The 27,622-nt window shown below is 41.3% G+C and overlaps 1 protein-coding gene across 1 annotated transcript in view; it reads left to right on the forward strand.

Annotated features, from left to right (window-relative positions):
* Positions 1–27,622, forward strand: part of smg1 (SMG1 nonsense mediated mRNA decay associated PI3K related kinase) — a 64,769-nt gene that overhangs the window by 23,886 nt on the left and 13,261 nt on the right. The window contains exons 23-52 of the mRNA XM_042505560.1: positions 1,235–1,389; positions 1,569–1,702; positions 2,566–2,877; positions 3,104–3,242; positions 4,299–4,449; positions 4,838–4,958; positions 5,270–5,515; positions 5,869–6,020; positions 7,392–7,527; positions 8,042–8,186; positions 8,379–8,517; positions 9,129–9,347; positions 10,534–10,714; positions 11,911–12,072; positions 13,155–13,372; positions 14,318–14,472; positions 15,090–15,312; positions 16,381–16,627; positions 17,779–18,008; positions 18,132–18,377; positions 18,546–18,684; positions 18,841–18,950; positions 19,671–19,889; positions 21,016–21,209; positions 22,324–22,496; positions 23,613–23,892; positions 24,125–24,397; positions 24,572–24,806; positions 26,605–26,816; positions 26,953–27,109. Of these exons, the coding sequence (XP_042361494.1) occupies positions 1,235–1,389; positions 1,569–1,702; positions 2,566–2,877; positions 3,104–3,242; positions 4,299–4,449; positions 4,838–4,958; positions 5,270–5,515; positions 5,869–6,020; positions 7,392–7,527; positions 8,042–8,186; positions 8,379–8,517; positions 9,129–9,347; positions 10,534–10,714; positions 11,911–12,072; positions 13,155–13,372; positions 14,318–14,472; positions 15,090–15,312; positions 16,381–16,627; positions 17,779–18,008; positions 18,132–18,377; positions 18,546–18,684; positions 18,841–18,950; positions 19,671–19,889; positions 21,016–21,209; positions 22,324–22,496; positions 23,613–23,892; positions 24,125–24,397; positions 24,572–24,806; positions 26,605–26,816; positions 26,953–27,109 (5,703 nt within the window). The remainder of the gene's footprint in view (positions 1–1,234; positions 1,390–1,568; positions 1,703–2,565; positions 2,878–3,103; positions 3,243–4,298; positions 4,450–4,837; positions 4,959–5,269; positions 5,516–5,868; positions 6,021–7,391; positions 7,528–8,041; positions 8,187–8,378; positions 8,518–9,128; positions 9,348–10,533; positions 10,715–11,910; positions 12,073–13,154; positions 13,373–14,317; positions 14,473–15,089; positions 15,313–16,380; positions 16,628–17,778; positions 18,009–18,131; positions 18,378–18,545; positions 18,685–18,840; positions 18,951–19,670; positions 19,890–21,015; positions 21,210–22,323; positions 22,497–23,612; positions 23,893–24,124; positions 24,398–24,571; positions 24,807–26,604; positions 26,817–26,952; positions 27,110–27,622) is intronic.

A 27,622-nucleotide genomic window follows, 5' to 3' on the forward strand; every position in this document is an offset into this window, starting at 1 on the left:
TAGTTAATGAGACTGATAACCAATATTCAGAACCGATATGCATTTACATTAAAAATATACTTTTTGTCAATATTTATAATTTGAAATACAACAAACTCCAACACAAAGCTTTGTATATATGCCTTTAGTAAATGTTTAATCAAAATCGTTCAATATCAAATACAGCAAGTTTTTTTTTTTTTTTTTTTTAAATAAAGTCTAGTGGAAATTCAAATAAAAATAATAATTCACCAGACCAATAATCTGTCGACCCCAATTCCAAACCAGCATTATCTTGTCTCCTCTGCTTAGAATTGAATGTACAACTCAGAGCAGCTTAAAATGATGCTGTCTCTGGCTTTTGTTTGCACATTTCTGATCTGTCATTAGTGCAAGTAGCTTCTTTACTATATTATGTGACTCCAGCTGTCACAGTGAATGTTCCACTGAACCCGTTCAAACTTTAAGATTTTGTATTAGGACTGTCAGCATTAACGCATTAATTTTAGTATACAGCGCCAGATTGGGATTTAGGAACTCAGCCAGAGTCAGAGGGCTGAAACAGACTGAGCTGTACCACGCAAACTATGCTTTGCTCCATGGCTGTCGCCATGGAGATGGAAAACACCTGACAGGTGGGATCAAAGAAGGTTTTCATCAAAACCTGATGTGCCACGCCCACACAGTCTGCAGAAATGCTGTTATTCTCAAAATAGTTGGAAACACTTATTTTTACTCACATTTTTGTAGATACTTCATGAGACACTCAACTTTGATATAATATGTGAATTCTTACCATTTCAAGCCATGTTTACAGACAGTATTAGAGGCTGTAAGCGGGTGAATTTTGAAGTGAGAGTCATGATACTGGTATCATATGAAACTAAAAGGCCTATGGAATCAGTGGCATCCATCAAGAATAAATTGATTAGAATCTGGTTGGGGAAGGATAAAGGTTAAGGTCATTGTGACCTCATACAACATGTTTTATCCATAACTTAAGAACCACCTGTGTGTAAAGCATCCATGTTTTCACAGACAGGGATGTTAACTGTGAGTTTAGCTTGACTGTGCGAAGGCATATAACCGTGTGGTAGAAATTTCAAGTTTATTTGTCAGAATGTGACATAGTAACATATACCTATCAGTAGGATTGCGTAAAATCTAACCGGTTTAAGCTGGTTCACTAGACCTGACCAGCAAACTGGATATCTACCCAGCTCTAATGAAAAGCATGTTTTGATGCGCTCCTCAGGGTCCAGAGCTGGAGGTTCCTCTGACGTTGCTGGTGGAGGCTCTGTGTGAGCTGCGCTGTCCTGAGGCCATCCAGGGCCTGGCAGCCTGGAGCCTCCTCACCACAGGGAGGAGTCTGGGCTGGCTGTCGTCAGTCGCCCTGCAGGCTGAGGGACGGTAAGCAACGCCGCCACCTTACCCAGACATTCTCACTGCTCAGCCAGACACTCAAACGAAACCATCTATAGCCATGTGTCTGTAGTTCATTTGTGGTTGCCCTCTACTAAGTAGCAAGTGTGTGTGTGTGTGTGTGTGTGTGTGTGTGTGTGTGTGTGTGTGTGTTTGTGTGTGTGTAGGTTTGAGAAGGCAGCTCTGGAGTATCAGGATCAGCTGTCTGCGGTCACAGGGATGGACTGCAGCATCAAAAGCTCTGAGTGTTGTCTGCTCAAACTCTCCAGCAACACGAGCAGCCCCAAACACACCAGCAACGGTAAGCAGCTGATATCCACCTTTAATGCAGTCCAGCTGCAGTATAACAACAGGTTTCTCAGGTCATTAGGTTCACCACCACTAGTCATTATATTGTATCAACATATCAGCTCAAAGTCTGGACTCTGGTCTGGATCTGGACCAGATCTGGACCGTACGGCAAGTCAATCCAGACCCAGCCCACACTTTGTATAAGGAATGCAATAATACAATGTAATGAAGTGTAAAATTCTTTTTTTGGGGGGAAAAAAGTTTTATACTCATCTATAAATTGTTAGTTTTGTAGATTATTGTCTATTTGGAGATTGTTACAGCGCTCCTGGCACAAGATTAAGCCTTAAACATGATTGTTTTCCTGTCTGACATCATCACATTTAAGTCATCATGTGTCATAGTTCAAGGGTCAGCAAACAGGAGTCCATTCAAAACTCAGTTGGAGTTGTGTGGACGAGTGGATGAGTGGAAATGTTAGATGCCACTATGACAAAAAGCACAGCCATTTCAAAAAGCAATATATTCAGAATATAGAGGTGAGGACAACAAAACTCAGACAGGTAAAATCTTCCAATGAATCAACAAAGTTGATTGTGAAATCAGTGACAGCAGAGAGAGCTACTTAAGCCAGTGGCCTGGCTGCTGAGCAAAAACTTGTCACCTTATCACCAATCATTCTGGACCTGTGACCTTGAATACAAATCAGATTTGGACCTTTGTTTATTAAGTTTGAGAACCCTTGGCTCAGTGTGTCTTTATTGGTTTGACATGGCAAGAAAGTATTCTTTATGAATCGTTTTTGATAGTTTTGTAGCTTTAACATAGGTCTGCTGCTTAGAGTGTTTTTTTGGGGCTGTTTCCTCTGAAAAGGTGACAACAGGAAGACGGTGCTGCTGAAGTCCAGCGAGTGCTCTCCTGAGGTGATTAACTTCCTGGCCAACAGAGCGTGTCAGTGTTACGTGGCGCTCTGTGATTGGGCCTCTGTGAAGGAGTGGCAGGCCACCGTCCACTCCCTCAAACAGAACTCCACCAACCCAGTCAGCATCAACCTGAGGACAGATTTCAACTACATCCAGGCCCTGAGCCGCTTCGAGGACGGAGACCTGGCAGAGTGTGGGACTCAGCTAGAGCTGCTGCCAGGAGAGGACTGCAGCTCACTGTCCAGCAGCAAGGACAAGCTGGGTGAGTATGGGACAGGAACCTGTTAAAACGCTAAATAAAGCAGTTTTATGGTAAGAATCAGTATCTTCCTGACATTCTGTGGTTGAAAGCAAGGGTTGGGGGGCACTGAAATCAGAAATCTAGTTAAAAGAAAAAAAAATGACCGGGATCTGAAAAGTGACAGTAAGGTGTCTTGAAACAGTAAGAAAGTTGCTGGCTGGCCTGAAACACGTTGTGTGTTTGTCAGATCTGAAGAGGCTCCTGCCGTCCATGAGCCCAGATCCAACCGAGCTGCAGAGAGCCATCGAGGTGCAGCTCCTCCGCAGTGCCGTTAGCGCCATGACCAAAGCAGTTCAACAGGAGCAGAGGACCACAGCCAATCCAGAGTGAGTATTCACACGGAGACTCGCTCATAATATTAATGATAAACTGTTTTTATAGATTACTACATTCATTCAAGGGACGCGGCTCAAAGTGCTTCACAATAAAAATGCAACACACTTAAAATAAAACAACCAACAAGATTAGATGATTAAAAGACAAGTGGTGATGAACAAGATATAAAAGTCAAAGCACAGAGACTGGGAAGGATATTAAAAAAGAGTTGATTTAAAATAACAATTACAAGAAATGCATGAATCAAAAGCCAGACTAAATGAATAGGTTTCCAGCTGTCGTTTAAAAATGTTTTCAGAGCCTGCTTCTCTTCTAGCTTTTGGAAGGGTATTCTATCATTTTGGAGTGTCGTAAAAGCTACACTGCCTATTTTCTGTTGCATATAATTTTGTGTATTTAAAAACCCAGCAGCAGAAGATCTGAGAGCTGGTAAAGGATTATAGAATGACAAGGTACAAGATAGATTTATTGTCATTTTTCTTAAATGTGGTTTAAGAAGAAATGAAATTGAAGTTGATCCTAAATCCTGCTACAGGGACATTGATCAGTTCTCTTCACTTATTAATCTCACTTGACTTGGTTTGTGTTTGTTTGGGTTATGTGGTCCGTGGCAACACAAACACCACTCTTGCCGCTGAAATTTAGCGGCGGATCTACTGTATCTGCCGGCTGGGATACCTGTGAAATGTTGAGCAGGCTCAGCCTACTTGACGCACCCCAGGCGCACGCTAATGGTGCGAGCCCTGTTTTTAACTTCCTGTCATAGATATTGAGGTGCACTGAAAACAGAAACCAGTATCAGATCCTGAAGGACTCAGGAATCATTCAGGTTACCCTTATGGTCAGATATGATTGAATACAACTATTTGGTGTGACGGGCTATCAGTTTTTTTTTTTAAAGAAAAATCAGTCAATATTCAGAAGCCTTCTTCTGTAAATTAAAGAAAACAGCCTTGTTGGACTTGCTTTTTTAATATCAATGTGAGCACAGCTTGTTTTTCACAGTTTTGCAGTCTCTTAATGAATCATGTGATGTGACGTTGCAGTACGTTGGTGCGCTGTCTGAAACAGACTGGCCGGATCTGCTTGGGGCCTCTTCGCCTGTCCACACTGACTCTGTCTGATGCCCTGCCCACCCTGCCCACCCTGCAGCTCCACTGCACCGCCGCCCTTGAGAACACACTCACCGGACAAGAGGTATTTACACACACTTTGCATTTGACTCTGTGTGATATAAATGGAATACATTTACACTAGGAAAGTTTGTACGACTTGCTTAATGTATTTCCAAAGTGTTTACTGGTTTGGACACCAGAGAACGTAAATTTTTGGCGAGAGAAAAAGAGCACAGCTAAAGATCCTTGATGCTTTTCCAAACACAAAATAACAGCACTGTTGAATTATGGCGCTGCTTGCAAACTCATGTAGTGCATTGCTTCAAATGCCCTGTTTGGCTTGTACAAATTCAGTGTTAACCTATTATTAAAAGATCCAAAAAAAGGGCAACAAAGTAAACTTCACCATTATTTTGAGCGAAGTGAAGAAGCTGAAGTTGAATTCCACCCTGTGTTTTTGCTCTTTGCAGGACTGTGTGATTCCTCTGAGCAGTGAGGCTCTGAGCTCCTGTAAGCAGCAGGATGTGCAGCCTTTCCTTCAGGCCCTCAGATACACCATGTTCCAGAGGCAGCTCCTCCAAAAACTCAAAGGTAATCATAGTCGTCTCTGCCTCTGCTGCGCTATAATTAACCCGACAGTGTATATATTTTAATACCGCTCCTAATAAACAGTCCAGCTCCATTCATTGAGTCTATGGCGGTACAAATTAGACTACATCGGCCCACCATAGTCTTGGTTATTAATGGGAAACACTGACTTAACACAGGTCTGATCTCACTGCAGGCAATGAGCAAACAGTAAAACAAGGTTGATATGTTCTGTGGGCGATAGAGGCCCATGAAAACACCCTGTATTCATCCACATGAGGCTCTGAGATTTTGCCATCTCCGTTCTTGTCCAGGCTACTCTTCTTCCATCGACGGCCACCTCACGGAGCTCTGTCTGACTGCTGTCAAATTTGCTCGTAAGAAAGGCAACATCGCCCTGGCGTCCCGCCTGCTCAGCCAGTGCATTGACGGGACACAAGAAGAGGAGCAGCAGGACGAGCTGTGCCAGGCATTCAGGCGTCTCACCCTGGAGGGCACTCTGGGGGAGAAGTGGGGACCAGAGCTGCAGATCGAAAAGGCCAAAGTCCTGAGAACTGCAGGTGAGGAACAGGACACATCAAAAGCTGCACACTTTTATTGTAGGGGTAGAGTAGTGATTTTAACAAGGAGAGTTTCCATCACATCTGTGTGGAGCAACTTCGACACACAGCAGATTATTGACAGAGATCGAGCCTGCATCATCCAGCACACACCCAGCATCATGATGCAGATCAGTGACAAAGAAAACTCTTGTGAACTTATAAAGTGGCACACGGCTCACAAAATGTGTGCTGATACAGAAATTAAAGCTGATCCAAGCTGACTGCCAGGTGTCCTCAGTTTCTCTGCAGTTTTTTTCATAATGTTGCTAAGACTGTCTTCAGTCTCCTCTAAGCAGTGTCTCTGTCCACAGGCCAGTCCATGGCAGCCATGGAGATGCTGAGCAGAGCAGCCCTGTCCTACTGCCACGTGGGGAAGAACGAAGGCGCCGCGTGCCGCTCGCTGCTGACACTCTGCAAATGGTTGCTGGCTGACTGGAAGGACATGACACCTCAGCTTAAACAGGCATGCTCCCTATCAGTAAAGTGCTACGTTTACGTTTTCAAATTTCAGTGTTTTTTAAATGGGAGACATTTACATGAAATTACTTAGATATTTATTGGTAAAAAAGTAACCTCTACTTTTCTTGTAAAAGTAAAAAAAAAAACCAACTAATTTATGATATTTAGCTGCCAAACTTTAAAATTGCTTTGCTTGTTGTAATTTAGTTCCTATGATGCAAAGATTTTAATGATATCAAGATATCAATGTTTAAACAAAAACAAATTTACCTTTTTTTTGTTTGTTTATTCTATTTTTTATTTATTTCTCCTTTTGTGCTGGGGAAAAAAGAAAAGAATCATCACTAAAAAAGAAAACAACTGTTTTAAGGTCATCCAGACACTCATTGTACTACCTTTAAATAGGCACAGATTCAGTCAAATACATGGAACGACCTTTAATATGACATTTCATATAAAAACATCTTAAACAAACACTTACTATTGACAGTATTATAAGTCATAATTCCCACTCTAATATCTTACCTTTTTGTTGCTGTGAAAACAACAAATTTCTCCCTCAAACTGTTGTATTTATTCAAGTTTCTCTCTAAAATGTAAATTGTACATGATTGCATTTGAACTAATCATGATAACATAGTGTAAGAGACATGGAAAAAAATCACAATATTTTTTATCAAATACCAAATAATCATCAGTAATGTGGATATAATGACGAATTACATGAAGACAAATAATACAAGTCTGGTAAATTCCAACAATTAAAGCACTTTACTGTAATGCAGCCTTTAAAACCAGAAAAAGACAATAGTTATGATATTACAACATCCAAAATCTAAGATTATAGCTAGTCTCATATCACGATACATCACCCAGTACTTTTTTTTTCTTTTTACTGAAAAGAGATTCAACACATCATAATGTAACTCAGTGTGACCGCTGTTAGCAGTTACTGTATCTCCGGCCACCAGCTGCTATAAGCCAAATTTAACTAGCTCTCCTCGTGCTAATTTGTTGTCCAACATAGCTCTATAAGAAAAAAACAAAAGACTGGTTGATAGTGAGTTTACTGCTTCCTTTCACTGTGGTCGCCCCAAAACAGTTACTATTGTTCCCGTGATGACGGGACACTGTTAGTCAGGAGCCCTGTGTTTTAGTTTGCGCCAAACTGATGTGATGCAACAGAAAAACATTGGCCACTGCCATCAGTGAATGTCATCTTATTTGCCCATAGGCAGAGAGCCGTCAACAAGGCGAATATCAGCCGATAAATCTGTGGTCTTGTGGTTTCCTTGCACACTCAGTGTGTACTGGACGGTGGGATTATGAAGGAAATACATAACACGATTTAATGACCAGTGATGTTTTGATTTAGGTTGTAAAGAGGTCAGGAGCAGTAAACTCATCCAACACTGTGGGCAACATGTCACCTCTGAGCCGGAACATCGCTGCTCTGCTGGAGATGCCCCTCGAGGACCAGGGGATCCCCCACATTGTCGCTGAGACATCAGGTAACACCCACAGCATGTGCTCATCTCGATTTAAAAGGGGATGATCACACCAAGACGCAACATGCCAGGCGCCACCATTCCAAAAAACACGTTAGAAGCACATCTGGAAAAACAGCTGGAATTGCCTGTGGAGCGGGGCTTGTGTGCGTGACCAAAAATGACATTGACGAGTGGTGCGACTTTAAATTTATGCGTGCCCCAAAACTGCCAGAAAAACGCGTCACACAGCAGCTGTATCATAGGGAAACAATGGTTGTGCTGGTGATGCTCTTCTAGCGATGCATCTTAGTGTGATCGGTCCTTAAGACACAATTATGCCAGTGTGTCCACAGTCAGCACACGTTTAAGTCCTCATACCCTGAGACATGCACTTACCGGATATGTCCGAATGAATTCATTAACATCTAAACTATCAGTGTCTGGTACGCTTGCTGTGATACAGAGGATTTTTCAGTCAAATAGTGTAGCAGTGTTGTTTGATTCTGGCTCCATCTTAACGTTGGTCCCTGTGCAGTGAGCGTGGGCGTCGGGGAGCCAGACTTCGTGTTGGGCCAACTCTACCAGCTCTCCACCAGCCTGGCTCCGGAGATGGCCAAGTCCTGGGCAGCCCTGGCCAGCTGGGCTTACCGCTGGGGCAGGAAAGTGGTGGATAATGCCAGGTCAGTGTACTGCGTGTACTGCATGTGTTAGTAGCCTCGCCTGTATTATGTATTGTAATTAAGTCAGCCATTGAGAACTTGATATTGTTCTTTTGTTGTGAGAGAGGTTGATTGAATTCAGTCACTCAGTCAATCGTCCATCAGCTCTAGAAACGGCACACTGAAGGAATGTTTCTTCTTTTTTTTCTCCAGCCAAGGGGAGGGGTTGCCTCTCCTTCCAGGAGAGAAGAAGGAGATCCAGGAGCTGCTGCCAGCAACCACCAGTGAAGAAGACAAGGACACCATCTTCAGCATTCTCGGACAGGCCATGTGTCGACCTACTGGCATACAGGTAGAGTCGCAGGAACAGATAATAAAAATGTCAAAGATTTATCCTGGGATATAAAAATTCCCTTCTCTAATTGGAACTGGCTCACACCCAGACAGAAGAAGAGGGGGTAGTGCACTCCATCTTTCAACCCTTTGAAACCTGAGCAAATCTACTTAATTTGTTTCAAAAACATGAGAAGACGGCAGTGAGCAAAAAATCAAGAAATGTGTGCAACGTTGCAAGAAAATTTCTTGAGAATGAGCAAAAAAAAAAAAAAAAACCAGGAATTGGCCACCCCCCCCCCCCAAAAAAAAAATATTTTTTTAAAAAGCATACTTATTCTGTAACGTAATTTCAATATATAATTTGAATGATCATAAATATAGTCTCTGGATGTCCCCCCTCCCTTTTTTTGCCTATTTCCTATGTTTTTGAAAAGAATTAAACATGTTTCTCAGGTTTCGGAATGTCTCGTACACACCTCAGCGGGTCTGATCCTTTAATTTCCTGAGAGTCTTCCGAAATGAAAATGATAGCTGTTCACCTCGTTCCATCTTTATCGGGGCTTCTATTAACAGCTCATTGCTGAACGGTGCAGATTGTTCTGATCCTGCTGTTTTGTTTTGTGCCAGGATGAGGACATGGCTCTACAGCAGGAAGACGACGAGGACGACATGGTGGACGTGATCTGGCGGCAGCTCACTGCCTCGTGCCCCTGGCTGGCGGAGGCGGGACAGCCTGTCACAGATGGTCTGATTCGGGTTTGGAGACGGGTGGTGGACCGCATCTTTGGCCTCTACCGGGTCTCCTGCCAGGCCTATTTTACCTTCCTTAAGCTCAACGCTGGACAGGTTAGACTCAGGCCACGTTTAGACGAGGCTGCCCCTTCAAGAAACGGAAAAGTCTTTCTGTTGTGTTTTATGATAACATTGTGAGAATCTTAGTGTGTACATGAATCCGCAAAAACAACTGAAAACACTGTAGTATGCTTACCAGGCCAGTAGTTGGTGGTGTAACTTTGTAATGACACACCATAGAAGAACACCACGCGCCTCTGCATAAAGGCGTTCTACTACAAAGCGGTAACAAAGAAGAAGAACATGGGGAAACACATGCACGAGAGCCGACTGCATTAATAACCTCAGTAGAGTCTGCAGCACTAACACCCTGACTCAGTAGTCCGCCATTGTTGTTATTGTTGCCGCCCTACTCACGCATGGCTATCATCTGAAACGTAATGCACATGGACAAGGTGCAGCCTGTCACTGTTGTCACAGGATCTGCACATTGCCAGCTTACACCACGACAAAAGGAATGGCATTTTCAGAAACTTTTACACTCTGGAGTCCAGTTTCAGATTTTTTTGATTTCAGGCCCCCCTAAACACCGTTGTTGTTGAATTTAAAATTGCACAAGCTGTGCAAATTGAAACTGCCAATACAAAATATGCCAAAGGGAAAACACACATAACACTACACACAAACACAATTTCGAAAAAACTCAGATTTATTGCATGAGGTTGTACTTCATGCAATTCGAAAAAGCCATATTTCGCAAAACTGCAATGGAAACACTTTTTTGACTTTTACAGGTCACATGAAGCTATCTGTGTGCTTGTCAGTAGGAACTGCCTCCCTCATGATGCAGCAGGAGTGGCTAGAGATGTTACTGCATCCAGAAGTTTCTAATCCACAATTCCTCTGTGAAATCGTGGACCTCCCAGAAATCCCTTATATGTGGCCCACTCCCACATATAAGGGGCTTTCCTTTTCATTATTGCTCACATAACAGGCCTACGTGGCCTTGGATTGGAAATAATGACAGCTAGTGCGGTGGCTGCAACAAAAATAAACCTGCTATGTATGATCAAACATTACCGTGTTTCCCGGAAAGTTATCGCCAGAGAAGAAGCCGCAGAGTGGAAATGCAGTCATCTCATAATTGTATTTTAGCAACATTTCGAAAATATCACTTAAGTCAAATCTGTAATGGAAAGCTGCCTAATGACTTATCAGGAGTGTCTCTTGTGCGTTTTAGGTCCCTATAGACGAGGATGACCCTAAACTCCTGCTGTCCTGTCAAAACAACAAACAGAGCAATGATGATGTGATTGTCATGGCAACCCTACGTCTCCTCCGTCTGCTGGTGAAGCATGCTGGGGAACTGAGGGAGGGGCTGGAGCTGGGCTTAGCCTCCACCCCTACAGCACCATGGAGGGGTAGGTCATCCTGCAGGATAAGTAGCCATATATCAGGGTTCTGGTCCTGTGTGTGTGTGTGTGTGTGTGTGTGCGTGTTGTGTCAGGGACTCAAGGATTGCGAGTACTTCATATAATTTTAATTTATTCCTGCAAATCTAGCACTTAAAATGCGTGAAATTCCTGCACACAGTGATGTTTACTAATGACCACGGCAACCTGCTTGAGCTTGTTCTGTGCTGCTTACAGATATTAACGTTTGAAGTTTTGTAACTATGGAGATAATCCATGTCCATAGTGAGATTCGTCACTGGATTAGATTCACAATTCAATCAATCAATTAATTTTAGTATACAAAAAACATTTGTGACTGATTACCTTTGAAGCATTCATGAAGTCTGAATATGCGTCCATTCTATAATTATTTATATTCCCTTATTTCGTAAGTATCAGTCAAGAATTAAAACAGTCTTAGTTACTTAAATCCCCCCATGGTAATCAGCTCAAACAAATTTCAGATCCTTCTATAAATTATTTCAAGAAGAAGGGGCAGCATATTTAACCCTTTGAAACCTAGATTGACAGCACTTCTCTTGTGCTGCATTCAGACCCCTTTTACAAGTCTTTAAACCTTTAAACCCTGAGCTAATTGGTTTGTTTTCTTACAAAAACATAGGGAGAAAGGCAAAGAACACCTTGGCAAGGTTCTGCAAAATGCAAGAATTTAGTAGATTAAGAAAAGAAAAAACAAATTAAAAAGCTAGGAGAAAATGTTGACTATATTTCTAATTATCATTATATATACATATTATGATAATTAGAAATATAGTTAACATTTTTTTATATATACATATTTTAAAATTGTTCTTACAGGAAAAAATATTTTTTCAGAGCATTTTATTGTTTTACATTTTTCTTTTACTTTTATTTGTTTGAGATTTTTTTTTTTCTTTTTTTTTGTTTTATTGGTGCTTTTTTTTTAAAAAAAAAAAATATATATATTTCTAATGTCTAGGTGATGTTTCCTTAAGTTAATAATTGCCGTCTTCCCATGTTAATAGAAGAAATAAAGCCAATTTGCCCAGGTTGCCCCGATCAGTAGTTAACACTTCTGATATGGTCAGAAACTCAGAGTTGTACACGGGCTCCATTCCAGCATCAGCCAGCCCTCACTGCTGCCTTTTCTAAACTCTACTGCAATTTTGTGTCCTCCTCAGGTATCATCCCCCAGCTCTTTTCCCGCCTCAACCATCCTGAAGCGTACATCCGACAGAGCATATGCAGCCTGCTGTGTCGAGTGGCCCAGGACTCCCCACATCTCATCCTGTACCCAGCCATCGTGGGTTCCCTCTCCTTGGGAGGAGAGGCTCAGAATGCAGGTATTCTTCAATTCTGTTAACTCTGGATCCTAGCTTGTGGCATGCGATTAAAAAAAATACATAAATAGTATTATAGTTTATAAATAATAGTTTATAAATATAAAAGTATTATAGTTTATAAATAATTTCAGAAAGTTTTAACCATAAATCCTAGCTCCTTACTTTTTTTTCTGCTGGAAGCTTGCAACTATGCCATTACAATGCTACTCGTAGTGCGATTGTAGCCCTTACAGAAGCTTTCCTATTCAGCCCAGAACTCGTGTGTCTTTTCGTGGACTTTGCATAATAAATCCATACTAACAGATCCAATATTGATTGTATTTTTGTCCACATTTTATCCATTAATTGTCATTTTATTGACTAGCTTTGATGCTAACAGCCATATTTGTTTTTGCATACAAGAGTCTTTTGACCAATCAGATCTGTGCGGATGCAGGAAGGTCAGAAAGTAATGCCACACACGAAAAGTAAAAAAAAACATTTGAACTTTATTGGAATGTTGCTTTGAATGTATTTTTTAACAGCCATATTATGTTTTTGCATACAAGAGTCTTTTGACCAATCAGAGGTTCCTGTGCGATTGCAGGAAGGTCAGAAAGTAATGCCACACACTTTCATTTGAACTTTTTCTGTTAATAGTTTGTAAACTTTTCTTTCTTTTTTGAGTTTTTCTTTCTGAGTTTATGGTGCCATCACTATTTTATCAGAAAGTTTTAACCATAAATCCTAGCTCCTTACTTTTTTTTCTGCTGGAAGCTTGCAACTATGCCATTACAATGCTACTCGTAGTGCGATTGTAGCCCTTACAGAAGCTTTCCTATTCAGCCCAGAACTCGTGTGTCTTTTCGTGGACTTTGCATAATAAATCCATACTAACAGATCCAATATTGATTGTATTTTTGTCCACATTTTATCCATAATTGATCATTTATCATGACTAGCTTTGATGCTAACGGCCATATTTGTTTTGACCATAAAAATTCAATTGAAAATAAAAATTCAGTAGTTTTAACAACAGTGCAAATGACTGTGTAGTAATGTAAATACTGTAGATGTGTTAATTGATGATGATGTGTTGGCAGGGAGTAAACTGCCGTCAGCACTGCCCACTTTCCTGGGCAGCATGCAGGCAGAGAGCCTGGGCGGGGAGGAGGAGGAGCAGCCGGAGAGTGATGGGCAAGGAGGAGCTTCAGAGGAGCTGGCAACCTTCTGCTCCAGTCAGGACCAGGCCATGATGCAGGACTGCTACAGTAAGATCGTGGAGAAGCTGTCCTTAGCCAACCCGACCATGGTGCTCCAGGTAAGAAGTTAACTTCTGCACTGTTTACTCACAGACTTTCTACATTCTCACTCTAGCTGACTTTGGAAGGGATTGTGTCAAAACTCTTCCCTGTCAAAAATGACCTGTAATATCAGAGAGCAGAGTAACAACATTACATTATGTGTTCATGTTACTTAGGCCACGTTGAGACGAGAATGGCCCGACTAAAAGCAGAAAAGTCTTTCCTTTGCCTTTTTAATGTCATGTTCACATGATAACATTGTGAGAATGATCCTTGTGTACATGGATCCGCTAAAACAACCGAAAAACACTGCAGTATGAATGCCAGGCCAGTAGTTGGCGGTGTAACTTTGTAATGACACACCATAGAAGAAGACAATGCACACGTGCAAAGTGCAACCCTGACATCACCGTTCTGACAGGATCCACACATTGCCAGTTTAGTTGAATATGTTTATAAAAACTCATTCTCACTACCATAAAAATCTTAAATAAATTGTAATGATCCACACATCTACATAAACACTATGCTACTTTGCACACAGTAGTATATTGTAATTTTTACTATATATATATATATATATTCTATATATATATATATATAAATAAAAGTTATATGTATTAGGTATTTTTACTGTGTTTAGGAACACATGCTGTGTGTTTATCATCTGAGTTTGTTTTTTACTGTATGTCGTATGTTGAGCCACATCTAGGACGATTTTCTGTCACGATAGACAACAGCATTTTCTGACCATCAAAAACTGCACTTAAGTACAGCACTTACGTAAATATACTTTGTCACTGTCCACCATTGGGAGCTGTCAATCAAGAACAGTGTGAGAGGAATTTAAATCAGAATAAATAACAGAACTATTGGTGGACGATGTTGTGCCTTTAAATTTAAAAAAAAAAAAAAAAAAAAAAGTCTTAAGAAGCTGCTAACTGGTTTTGTGTGATGCTCAGGTCCAGCAGCTGGTGGGCGAGCTGAGGAGAGTGACCTTGCTGTGGGACGAACTGTGGCTGGGAGTGTTACAGCAGCAACACATGCATGTCCTGCGGAGGATCCAACAGCTGGAGGATGAGGTCAAGAGAGTGCAGAACAACAACACACTGCGCAGGTGAGTCACTCAGGAGTTGAACCCCTTTCCAGATCTTTAAGTCGACTTTTCACTAATGTCTGCATGTAGCCTTTGAGTCTATGGTCTGATTCATAAATCATGAGGATCTGGATAAAACTGAAAAGGTGAGATCATGAGCACTGCCTTCTCTTATGACTGTATATGTTCCCTTATTCTGACTCAGTTTGTTCGCATCATTAAACCCATGATGTAAAACAACAAGTCAACCCTGCAAGTGGTTTTTATTTATTTAGGGCTTCAATGCTGCTCATGATGCAGGATGTCCAGATTTGATACTCCTAGTATCAGATCTGGACTCAGTTTCAGCAGATATTAAATGACTCAGATCGGGTTTGGGAGCCAAAAAAAATGTGATTGAAAGATCCCTATTTAAAATGTTATCCTATCCTTCACTGATGTATAGAAGTGGAAAAATTGACTAAACTACAGTGCAGGTGGGTGTCACTGGAGGATTGTCTGTACATGCAGATCTGTGTTAAGATCTTGGCTTCTCAGTTGCCTCAGGTCAGTGAGCCTGCAAGTTCAAAATGTGTTGGGGTGCTTGGACTCTGTAATAATTGCTTGCAAGTCTGCTTACAGTTTTTGTTGTGCTGCAGGGATGAGAAGATTGCTATTATGCGTGAGAAGCACTCTGCTCTCATGCGTCCCGTGGTTTTCGCCCTGGATCACGTATGCAGCATCACAGCCGCTCCAGCCGAAACGCCACACGAGACCTGGTTCCAGCAGACATACGGTGATGCCATTACCTCGGCCCTGGAGCGGCTGAGAAACCCCACAAACCCCGCCAACCCCGCCAGCAGCTGGCTGCCCTTCAAACAGGTGTGTGTTTGTATGCACCTGCATTGCCTATAATTCACTCAGGGTTTCACAAAGATGCATCTGCATGGATCTAGTCTCATTAACAGTTCAGTACAGTGCAGTGGTGTCACAGTTCAGTTCGGTGTTCAGTACAGCAAAACAAAAATGCCAGGGAGTGAGTCAGCTGCCAGAGAGTCTGTCACTGCAGCTTCAGCTCGGGGTGTCGTATATGTTACTGTTATACCGACTCAGCTGCCATGGACAGTCTGTAGCTGGCGGCGGCTCATTAGCTCAGTTTATACAGTAGTTTTTTTATCCACCACTCTCTCGCCATTGTCCTCATAATTCACAGTGAAGCCAAAGAGGCTGCAAACGCCAGACCTGAACATTATTAGAGGATCCCGTATTTCTAGTCTGGTAATAGTGTTGCTTAGCGTAGCAGAAACATTACACACACGTGTAATAATAAAGCTGACAGGTTTAACTGTAGCAAATCGAAAGTAAAAAAAAAAGTGTAATGTTCATGAAATGTATTGTAGTAAAAGTATGAAATTAAGTCAAATCAAATTGCACGAAATTTAAAGTATCAGAAAATGCAAGTACTTGAGTTAAGTGCCAGTATCTCAAAATTGTACTTCAGTACTGTTCTTGAATAAATGTACTTTGTGACACTCCATCATTGGATGTTGCTTATTCAGAAGTCGGAGTCTGCATGTCCCTGCATGTGTTGTAGCTGTTCAGAAGATTGAAGTTTTGTCATAGAGCTGATTAGATCGCCTCCAGTAACTGAAATTCATTCAAACAAGTGACCACTTTCCTGTTCACTTTCTGATGTTTATAACAAAATGCTTTTCAAGAAAATAAGCGAGTTAGTCAGTTTTGTAGTGAAATCTGCATCACTCAATTCACGCAGTGCAGACGCACCACAAACCGGGAATGCAGTATCTATGTTTCTGTATCTATGGAGTAGACTACATGTTGCCTTTTCTGTCCTGTGTGCTGCCTTCAGGTACAGAGACACTGACAACATTATATTAAACACAGTTTACGCTGTAAATTTTATTTTCCAAATACATGTGTGTTTGTCAGATCATGATGAGCCTGCAGCAGCGCGCTCAGAAACGAGCCAGCTATCTGCTCCATCTGGACGAGATCAGTCCCCGCCTGGTGTCTATGACCACGACAGAGATGGCCCTGCCAGGCGAGGTGTCGGCATCAGACGCCGTGACCATACAGAGCGTAGGCAACACCATCACCATCCTGCCCACCAAGACCAAACCCAAGAAGCTTCTGTTCCTGGGCTCAGACGGACGCAACTATCCGTACCTCTTTAAAGGTAGGAGAGCAGCTCACAGCAGCAAGTATCGCTGGGAAATATTTCAACTCTGTGTCACATAGAAACAAAATACCGTATATTCACAAAAAAAGAATGTTCTTCCAGGAATAGCAGTTGTTTTTGCAGGTAAAGACACTCACGGCCTCGTCATGCTGCTGGCATTTGTAGCCAAGTGTAAATACACGGCGCTTTCATTGCAATTAACAGTGGTGGAATGTAAATAAGTACATTTACTCAAGCACTGTACTACTACAACTTTATGCTACTTTATACGTTTACTCCACTACATTTCAGAGGGAAATATTTTAATTGACTACATTTATCTGAAAGCTTAAGTTACTATACAAATAAACGTTTTTGCATAAAGACAGAAACATTTATAAAATGTGATGTTTTGTTATAGATTATATTAGCAAAAAGTTTATACAGGTAAAACTGAAATGAATAGTTGATAAACCATTTAGCCAATTGATAGAATATTAATTGCAAACTATTTTGATGAACATATTGGTTGCTTTATTATTTATTATTATTATTTATTTTTCTGCATTGTATTCTTTTACTTTTAATACTTTTAAGTACATTTTTTCTTTGTTCTAAATTAAATTACCAACCAGTTTTTACAAGTAAAGCTAAAATGATTAATCAATTTTCACAATAAGGGTTTGCATAATATGATGCTAATGCCACTAAAGAGGAGACTTGATGATCAGTAAAATTAGATGGGAAAAAAAGTGGATATATTGATATTTGTATCGGTGATCGGCCAGATTAGTTGTTGCACATAGGATATTGGCAAAAAATCCAATATCATGCATCCCTGTTTTTTTATTGCGGGACATTTGCTTCAAAGAGGGTGTTTTCAAAGTGTGGTATTAGTACTTTTATTTAAGTAAAGGAACCACATAGTTCTTCCATCATTGGCACAGAATGAACAAAATACATTGGCCTCAGGAAAAAAACATTTTTATTTTCGATGAGAAAAGGAGTGAGGCGGAGCTGTAGCTGCAGCTGCACACGTGGCTGTCTTCCACATGTTGTCGTTCTTCTATGCTGCCATTTTCCTTCTGAATGCTTGACGCTGTATCTGATTTAATAGTTGTAGAATGTCAGTAGTCGTGAAGCAGTGATTAAAAAGTTGTCTCTTTCAGGTCTTGAGGATTTGCATTTGGATGAGCGCATCATGCAGTTCCTGTCAATTGTCAACACCATGTTCACTAAGATCAACCAGCAGGAGCAGCCGCACTTCCACGCCCGCCACTACTCTGTCACCCCACTCGGGACCCGATCAGGACTCATCCAGTGGGTGGACGGAGCCACGCCGCTCTTTGGCCTCTACAAGCGCTGGCAGCAGAGAGAGGCTGTGCTGCAGGCTCAGAAGGTAACATCCCTTTACTATGCTTCACTGTAAAGTAGTAAGTAAACATACTACCTCACAGGCCTGTTATAACCACACAGTTTTTAGTCCGAGCTAAACCAAAGTGTTTTTTATTTGTCCTGACAGGCCCAGGACTCGTTCCAGCAGCAGCCAGTGCCTCCGGTACCCCGCCCCAGTGAGCTCTACTACAGCCGCATCGGGCCGGCTCTGAAGGCAGTTGGGCTTAGTCTGGATGTGACTCGACGAGACTGGCCTCTCAGTGTCATGAAGGAGGTGCTGAAGGAGTTAATGGAAGCTACGCCCTCCAACCTGCTGGCCAAGGAGCTGTGGTGTTCCTGCACCACACCCAGCGAGTGGTGGAGGGTCACTCAGGTAACCACGACTATTAGCATTTTGAAAATAACCAGTATTGATTAAAAAAAATGTTTTATTACTATGACAATATCTTTTCATTTCATCTATCGTTTTTTTTAATTGTCACCATCCACTATCAGTGTTCTGTTTAGCTCCAACTGTTTTTTTTTTTATTTTGTGCTTCAGTCCTACGCCAGATCCACTGCTGTCATGTCGATGGTGGGATACATCATCGGCCTCGGTGACCGTCACCTCGACAATGTGTTGATTGACATGACCACTGGAGAGGTGGTGCACATCGACTACAACGTATGCTTTGAGAAAGGTCGGTCCTAACTGCTTAGCTTCTCTGTGTTGTGTCAGTTTAATGAGAAAAGCATTGAGAAAATGAACTTCTGTCTCATTTATTGCAGAAAGCTATATTCATTTACCATACGTCTATTGAGCTGCTCTGGTGTTCTTGTTGTGTGTGTGTCACCAGGGAAGAGTTTGCGGGTGCCAGAGAAGGTCCCATTCAGGATGACCCACAACATTGAGACGGCTCTGGGAGTCACTGGGGTGGAGGGCATCTTCAGGCTGTCCTGTGAACAGGTTACTGTCTTATTTCACATGAAACTGGGTCCCAGTCTCACTGTACTGGACCCCATTGTGTATATACATAGAATTTAGGACTTCATTGTCTATATTTACATATCTTCAAGGCATGACCTTAAAGATGAAGTATGGGGGATTTAGGGGGATTTGGAGGCATCTAGAAATGAATTGCTGATTGCAACCAGCTGAAACCTCTCCTGGTTAGAATTCCGTAAGTGTTCAGGAGGTTTTTACAGGAGCTAAATTAACCACAGAGGTCTCTTTCTCTCCAGAAGAAACAGTAGCTGTGTTTACGTGCACACTTTTTCTCAATCTGACTGAAATCAATGTGAGTGAAGATTTTGGGGCCAACTGTTTACATGGGATGTCCTCTTATACGATCTGGTGTTTACACGGAGCACCTGTGTGACATGCCCAATAATTCTGAATATAGTAACTTGACAGGGCTGCCAACTCTCGCAGTGACCATGAGACACATGCAGTTGACTTTTTACACACACATTCACGCCATGAGTGCATTTTTGCGCAGTGAAAAATGAATAGCGGATAACTGCTGATGGCAGCACAGCGCTCTCCCTCTCCGCTCGTGCACATGGCCAGTCCAATCTCATACTGGTGCTCAAATCTGGTCTCGATCTCTAAGAAAGGCGTTTGCTGTGTCCTGCAGGCAGTTGCTGCTCTGCTGAATAAGTGCTGAAGTCAGATGTGTCATTTCAGGTGGTTCAGATGATGCGTCGGGGCAGAGAGACCCTGCTGACCCTGCTGGAAGCCTTCGTCTATGATCCCCTGGTGGACTGGACCGCTGGGGGGGAGGTGGGCTTCGCAGGTGCTGTGTATGGAGGAGGAGGCCAACAGGCTGACAGCAAGCAGAGCAAGAGGGAGATGGAGAGAGACATCACACGCTCTCTCTTCTCCTCCAGGGTGGCTGAGATCAAGGTGAGGGCATGACAGGAGCACACACACACTCACACACTCAGTGTGTTATTACATGCAGAATTAAAAAAAAACAACAAAAAGCATTAATATTATCTTTATACTTTCATTGAGTCAATATTTTACCCAAAGTCAGTCCTGATTATAAATCTAAAATATCCATTCATTTTCAGAACTTAAACCCTTCAAATGTCATGATGCCACTAGGTTTTTAGATGAAAACAGCAAAAACAAGTACACACACACACACACACACACACACACATATATAATGTTATAATTTGTTGTGCAGTGTCAAATACTCACACTTATACAGCTCTGCACACAAAATGCACTAGCTATAAAAAATATAATACATTAATATGATTTTCTACTTTCATTGAGATTATTTTACCCAACATCAGTCTGAATCAGTCAATGTGATTTCAGGGAAATGTATTGAATTAGTAAAAGTATGCATGCAAAAAGGTTTAAATATATGTAATAAATCAGAATAAATAAATTAATCAACATCAGCCCTAATAATAAATATCAAGTATTCATTAATTTTCAGAATGTTAACCCTTTAAATGCCAGGTTTTTGTCATAATGCCACTATGTTTTTTGATTTAAAAAAAACAAACACAAACACACACACACACACACACAGAATTGTTTTGAATATTCTATGTGCAAAGTAGATTCAGTGTATATGTCAGTGATTAGCAGAAACACTGATTGAGACAGTGCACCTAGTGGAAATAGCATGTATTTTCTTAATATGCCAAATATTGTCAAAATGACATCATCAGGTAAAAAATTGTCAAAATGACCATTTCAATTAAAAATCCCAGCCCTTCAAATGGCGCATTTTTTCACTTACCAGTACAAATGTGACAATTTTGTTTACACTTACTGTCGGAGCTGAGCTGGAAATGACAAGATCAAACAAAAGTACACAATCTTCCCAAAATGTATGCCATTCGCATGAACACAGCTAGAATTATCAAAAACAAACAGTGCCTAAGGGTTTAATGTCCAGCTTCTTTGACAGCAAGGAAAGCCAGGATTTATTAAAGTACTGCACACAAGTGATCCAGATCCAAAGCATTTCTAAGGATTTTGATTGTGATCGATGGTCTGTGTGCAGGTGAACTGGTTTAAGAATCGTGACGAGATGCTGGCAGTGCTGCCACAAGTGGAGGAGGCTGTGGAGGAGTACTTGGTCCTGCAGGAGCTGCTCTGTCAGGGAGAGAAACTACAAACCAAACTTCAAGAGGAGATGGCCTTCCTGGAGGGGGCAGAGAACCATCCGGACCATCTGATCCTCACTCTGGAGCAGAGGTCTGACACAGAACAAGTCATTTTCCATTCACATTTTAGGAAGCAACTATTTGTAGGTTTTTGTGTATCCAGTTTCCCTTCTTTAACTGCAGGGAGCATTACAATGATACAGTATAAAACACCTGGCCCCAAACACTGTATATGGGCAGGATTTAGGCCGTGGTCTAGCACAAAGACTGGAGATATGACACTAAAAAAGGCTGTAAGAAGAATTTCAGCAGGAGTAAGATTTACTGATTTTCTGTTAAATAAACTTAAAGTAAATGTGATTTCAGGGAAATGTATTGAAAAGTAAAGGTATGCATGCAAAAAGGTTTAAAATTAATTTAAGAAATCAGAATAATTAAAATATCAAAAGGAAAAGCAGCAAGTCCTCATACACAGTAAATATGATAAGCCTTAAAAATGACTAACAGGATTATAAAAATAGCTTCCAATTTATTTTATAATTAATCTACTAATTGTTTTAGTGGCACTTGCACACTTTCATTTAGTTTATATCGGAAATTGATTTTTAAAATATTTATCTAATAATAGAAGTGGAGTAAAAAGCACAATATAAAATAGAAAGTGGCATGACATTAAAATACTCAAGTAAAGTAAAAATTCCTAAGATTTGTGCAGTACCAAAATAAATGTACTTAGTTACATTCCAGCTCTGGTCAGCAGAGGGATGCACAGTAACTGAAATTACAGCAGTGGGCCTCAATGAACAAAGTATAGTAATGGTTCTATAGCCCTAAAGTTTAATAAACCAGTCATTTTAGTTACTACAAAACATAATCCAAATTTGTTGAAATATTTGTGCGTTTTTTAAATTTTCCTCAAAATAAAAATGTTATTTTCCTTGGGCTGGGCAACAACTTGTGGAAGATGAGATGTTTTTTTTCTTTTCTTGGTGCGAGGGCTCTCGACCACTCGTAACATTTTTTTCTTACGCAACAGAATAGCAAAAATAAGAAAAGATTGGTGAGTCCAGAAAATCACTGGGTACTAAGAAAATAATTACAAATCCTGGATACAAACGGAAATAAGAGAAAATAGTTGTTGTATTGTTTCTTGCATGAGGCCCAGTAAGCACCACACTGAGAAAGTATGTCTCTCCTGGTCTCAGGTACTCTGAACACACCCAGCTGCAGTCGCGGCAGCGGACCGTGCAGGAGGCCATTCAGAGCAAACTGGCTGACCTGGACCAGTGGATCTCCCAGTACCAGGCAGCATTCTCTAACCTGGAGGCCACGCAGCTGGCCAGCTTACTGAAGGACATCAGCAGCCCCATAGATCTCGGTGGGTCCCACTGCAAACGATGCAAGCAGGATCAGTAGATGAACAGGTTAAAAACAAGCAATTTGAAAGAAACACTCATTTTTATCACGTCAAGTTTCTTATATGGTGTGTTTAATTAGTAAGTTACCATTAGGTGTTTATTGGGTTTATTTAGTCTTACAGAGACATTTTAAGTCTAAAGAAGGACTGACAACATTTGACAGTTATTCATTTAGGAGAGACACTACAGGTGAAAATAGGTTTTACAACACTGGTTGTTTTTTTTCTTCTTTCAGACTAGTGGAAAGACATTTCCAAAATACATATTTAGGTTTATTTTAGTTCAGATTCCTGTTTGGAAATGGTTGCCAAAAGAACATATTTAATTAGATAATTCTTTATATGCATATTTAAGCAAACAAGTTTAGAAAACCTGTAACACAAAAAATGTCAATGTAAGTAATCAACTAAGTTGTAATTATTTTTACCCTGTTACCCGCTTGTGTATTGTGTTTGGTTTTTTTCCTCTTTTAAGACAAAAAATTAGTTTTTCCTCATACTCTGAGCCAGAAATCAGCATGTAAAAAAACTAATTATAATTATAATTATAATTATATACTGTGTTATATAATATATACATTTTATGAATAAAATACTCCCTCTGTAAAAATCATTGTTTCTGATATGAAATCAAAATGAAGCAGAAATTTTGAATCTAATTTTATCCACTATTCAGATTTGTATTCTGAAAATGTATCCAAATCAGTGTATAATTAATAAATCATTTGCATAAAAATCATAACATGTCAGAAAACTTGTAACAAAAAATATTTGTCTTCATTTAAGTTATCAACTGGGAACGTTTCATGGTGAAATCTGTTAGTTTCAATTTTTGGGACTTTTCACTCATAGTGTCTCCTTTTAACCGTGTTTTTGCTGAAACAACACTGCCCTCTTCCTGTAAAAAAAAAAACCATCACATTCCTTGCAAGATGTGATGTAAAGGCTGCTGTTTTTCAGGCTAACTTAAATTTGATGTCTCTGAATGGGTGTGGTAAAAAATGTATTGTGAAAATGCCACATTGACTGTTGTATTTTAGTTTCCTTACATGATGTCCTTGGTTGTCCATCTCTCAGGTCCTCCCAGCTATGTGCCAGCTACAGCCTTCCTGCAGAATGCGGGCCAGGCCCACCTTATCAGCCAGTGCGAGAGCCTGGAGGCAGAGGTGAGCTCCTTGCTGCAGCAGCGCCGTGGGGCGCTTCGCGGCTGCCTGGAACAGCTGCACAGCTACGCTACAGTGGCTTTGCTGTACCCGAGGACCACCCTGCTGCTCCACCGGGCCCACCAGTGGAAGGCCTGGTTGGAGGAGCTGCTGAGAGACATGACAGTGGAGCACTGCCAGCACATTTACAGACAGTAAGCAGCTGCAGCAGGCTTTTCTTTACGGTATCATACAAACTATGAGGATCCCTTACACCATTTCCATTGCCAGTTGGTACATACAATACAATACAGTTCTGACCACAGTGACTGCTCTGGATAATTCATTGACCAGACCACAACATTTCTATCAGTAACATTATGCTGTTAAACTCTCTTGTGATTTATCCAGCTCACAGCTAAGCTTTGTTTCCCCCTCCCTCCACAGATATGAGGTGCTGTTTGCCCCCCAGCCTCCTGCTGCCTCCTGCCAGTTCCTGTCCAGTGTGGAGTTGGCTCTGCAGCACCAAGTGGCCGACACCAACGAGCGCGTGATGCACCAAGCGGAGCGACTGAAGGCCGAGGGCACGACTGCTGCAGCCTGCGAGGAGCAGCTGCAGGAGATCGAGCACTGCATCACAGTCTTCCTCCGGGAGAATGGAGAGCTGGGCTCCCTCAGCCTGGCTGGAATCATCACCTCAGCTCTGTGCACACTCTGCAGGTCAAACACAGCTTTCACTCCATCTTTCACTGTACTATTTCTCAACTGCGACTCCTAAGTAGCTGTTTTGCCCAATTATTTCAAGAAATGTGGTGCTTCTGGAAAGTGGAACTGAAAGATGAAAGTTGAAAGTGAACAGGAGGAAGTCACTGAGTGTTTTTTGTTTGTTTCCAGGCGTAACCTGGTGATGGAGGGAGCAGCAGCCAGTGCAGGAGAGCAGCTGGTGGACCTGGTATCTCGGGACGGGGCGTGGTTTCTGGAGGAGCTCTGCAGTATGATTGGAAACGTCAGCGCCCTGGCAACTCTGCTCCAGCGCTGCCCTCTCCTGCCTCATGACCTGGATCTGCCTGCACCCTCAGCCACCACCCAGGCTGTATACTTGGCCAACGCTGTGTACACCTGCTTGCAGGTAGGTGCTCCCTCAAAACAGAGAAATATCAGGCCGTATCTGTAACTAGAAACAACCTGTTTGTTCTCTGTGGAAAAAAGAAGCTTCTTACAAGAGTGTGGCTGATATATATGTCAGTGGAATTTATCAACCAGCATGGGCATCAGCAAATATGTTGTCCGATATGCACGACATGAAAAGTTTATTTTGAATAAGGTAATGTAAATGGCTTGGCGATATGGCTTTTAAATAGTATTTTTTCGGTTAAATCACAATGCACAGTATTTATCCCAATATTTTAAAAAATAAAGTTACATAACCTACCTTTATAATAAACTGAATAAAATATTGTTAGAATTTTAAATAATGATATTTGCAGGTCATAGTGGTGCTCCATGGTAGCAATATGCAACTAAAAAGCCACAGACTGGAGCTCTGCAAAAGCACTGCTCTTTTGTGTGCAGGCAGGTTTCCATGACAGACTTGTGCAAAACTTACAGCAATATTTTGAATTGTCAGTAAAACACTGAGATGACTGCGTTTCCACCGAGTGATATTCTGCGACTTCTCCTCTCGTAACATTCCAAGAAGCATGATGATGGATTTTCAAAACATTAGCAGTTTTATTCCTATCGCAGCCACCACACTCATGTCTGAGGGAGCCAGTTCATACTGACAAGCACATAGCCATAGCTATTGATAAACTGGCTAACTGTGCAGATTGACTTTTTGTTGTACATCATGTGACCTGTTAAAGTAATAAGTGTTTCCATGGCACTTTTGTGAAATATGACCTTTTCAAATCGGATGAAATACCACCTCTTGAGAGCGCAAAAACTTTTTTGCAATAAATGGGAGTTGTTTTTTTTTTTTTTTTAAATAGATCTGTTTCCATTAGCATATTTTATATTTGCACAATTTGGGGGTTAATGGAAACCCGCCTTGTGAGAGGCAGAGAGTCGTAGGAGAGAGAGGGAAAAACAAAACGGCGAAGCGAGTCTCATGCTGATGAACGAGGCAGTTTATACTCAGTGTTGGAGATCAAGTCATTTTATACATCACACGTGAAACAAGCTGCAATACATTGAGTGCTTTGTATATTCACCTACACCTGGTGCTATGTCTGACTTTGCATACTCATACCACGTCCAAACAACAGAGAGATTGCGTTGTTTAGGTACGAGCTCCTCCTGGTTTTTAGCTGGCCGGTCGATGTCAGTGTCTCGTGCTAAATCCCCACATTCAGTATGGGTTTCCAGCTCCTCCATGTTTGCTTGTTTTGGTGCTGTGCATTGTGTAGACACCCCCTCGGCCACACAGACGGATGCCAAGCGTTCAGATGACATAAATAAAATTAAGAATATGGCATACTATGAAACAGTACAAGTTTTTTATCGTCAGACAATCTATTTCCTTATGTAGCACAGCCCTAATAATGCAGAAAAAAGATGCTTAATGTAAATAAATGTATTGTTTCAGTGCACTGATGCCATTTTTTGACACTGAAGTTTATTGTTAAACTGTAAAATATCCTGCCTTTGTCACAGGTATTTGATGATCATTCTGAGTGATGATTGCATTGTATAATTGCATTATTATAATTGCTATACATATATATATATATATATATATGATACAGCTCAAAATATCAGATTTAATTTTTTTTTTTAATCCCCAACATTAGTATCGGCCTCTTAAATCCAGTATCAGACAGGATCTACATACAGTTTTATGTCATGTTATTAAAGTCGGATGTTCCACTGGGGAAAAAGAGGTTAAAGGAATTCCTGACACTGCTGCGTCTCCTCGTTCACTGCAGGAGCTGAACACCAACTTCCGTCAGATCATCTTCCCGGAGGCTCTACGCTGTATGGTGAAAGGAGAACCCACCCTGGAGTCCATGCTGGCAGAGCTGGAGCAGCTGGTGGAGCAGAGCTCTGATGGGCTCGGCCTGCAGGGTTTGGTTGACAGTCTGCAGGCCACCACAGGCCTGGACCACGACGGGCACAGCCACTGCCTCCACATCACCAGGTACGCAGCTGCGCACTGAATTCTTCTTGTCATGAATCTGATCAGACGCAGCATCGGCTTAACTGATAGCAACCTGCAAATGTTTAAAATCCAAAGTGTGTGTGATGTCTAAAATCAGTGTCTTTTTTTTGCCCAGGATGCTGCGTGCTCAATACTCTGAGCTGATCCAGCCCCGCAGCATGGACGGACCCAGCCAGGACACACCAAAGATGTCTGCGGGTCAAATGTTGTTGGTGGCCTTTGACGGCATGTTCACCCAGCTGGAGACTGCCTTTGGACAGCTCACAGAGAAGGTAGCACCCAAGCTTGCCTTCAGATTTCATACACGTAATCATAGGCTGCAAATGACATACAATATATTCTATCCTGCATCAAGCCTGTTAATGTTCTGTGTTCTAACGACTAATATCCCTAACATTTAAACAGAAGTTTAAACTTGGATCAGTCGACTCATCGTAAAGCAGGGCAATATTCAAAAAAGAGTCAAAATTGAGCACAATGTAATCCAAAAGGTAAACCATTGACCAAAACAAGTAGACATGTGTTTGAGCCATTTGAAATTATAAGTCTCACTTTTCAGTAACCGCATCATTTAACTCATTGAGTGCCACCCCTATTATATAATGGAAAGTGGCTTGTGCCAGCTTTTTTGGCCATTTTGAGTCTTCTTTCAAGACCCACAGAATATTTTGTACAAAGGCTCTGAAAACACAGAATAGCTCAAATGAAAGAAGAAACTCTCTTTTTCATCATGGAAAAGAAGAAGGAAAAGAGTTTTCTCTGTGAAATGAAGTTTTTACTAAAGG

This window comes from Plectropomus leopardus, chromosome 17, assembly GCF_008729295.1.
Source record: "Plectropomus leopardus isolate mb chromosome 17, YSFRI_Pleo_2.0, whole genome shotgun sequence".
Lineage (NCBI taxonomy): Eukaryota > Metazoa > Chordata > Actinopteri > Perciformes > Serranidae > Plectropomus > Plectropomus leopardus.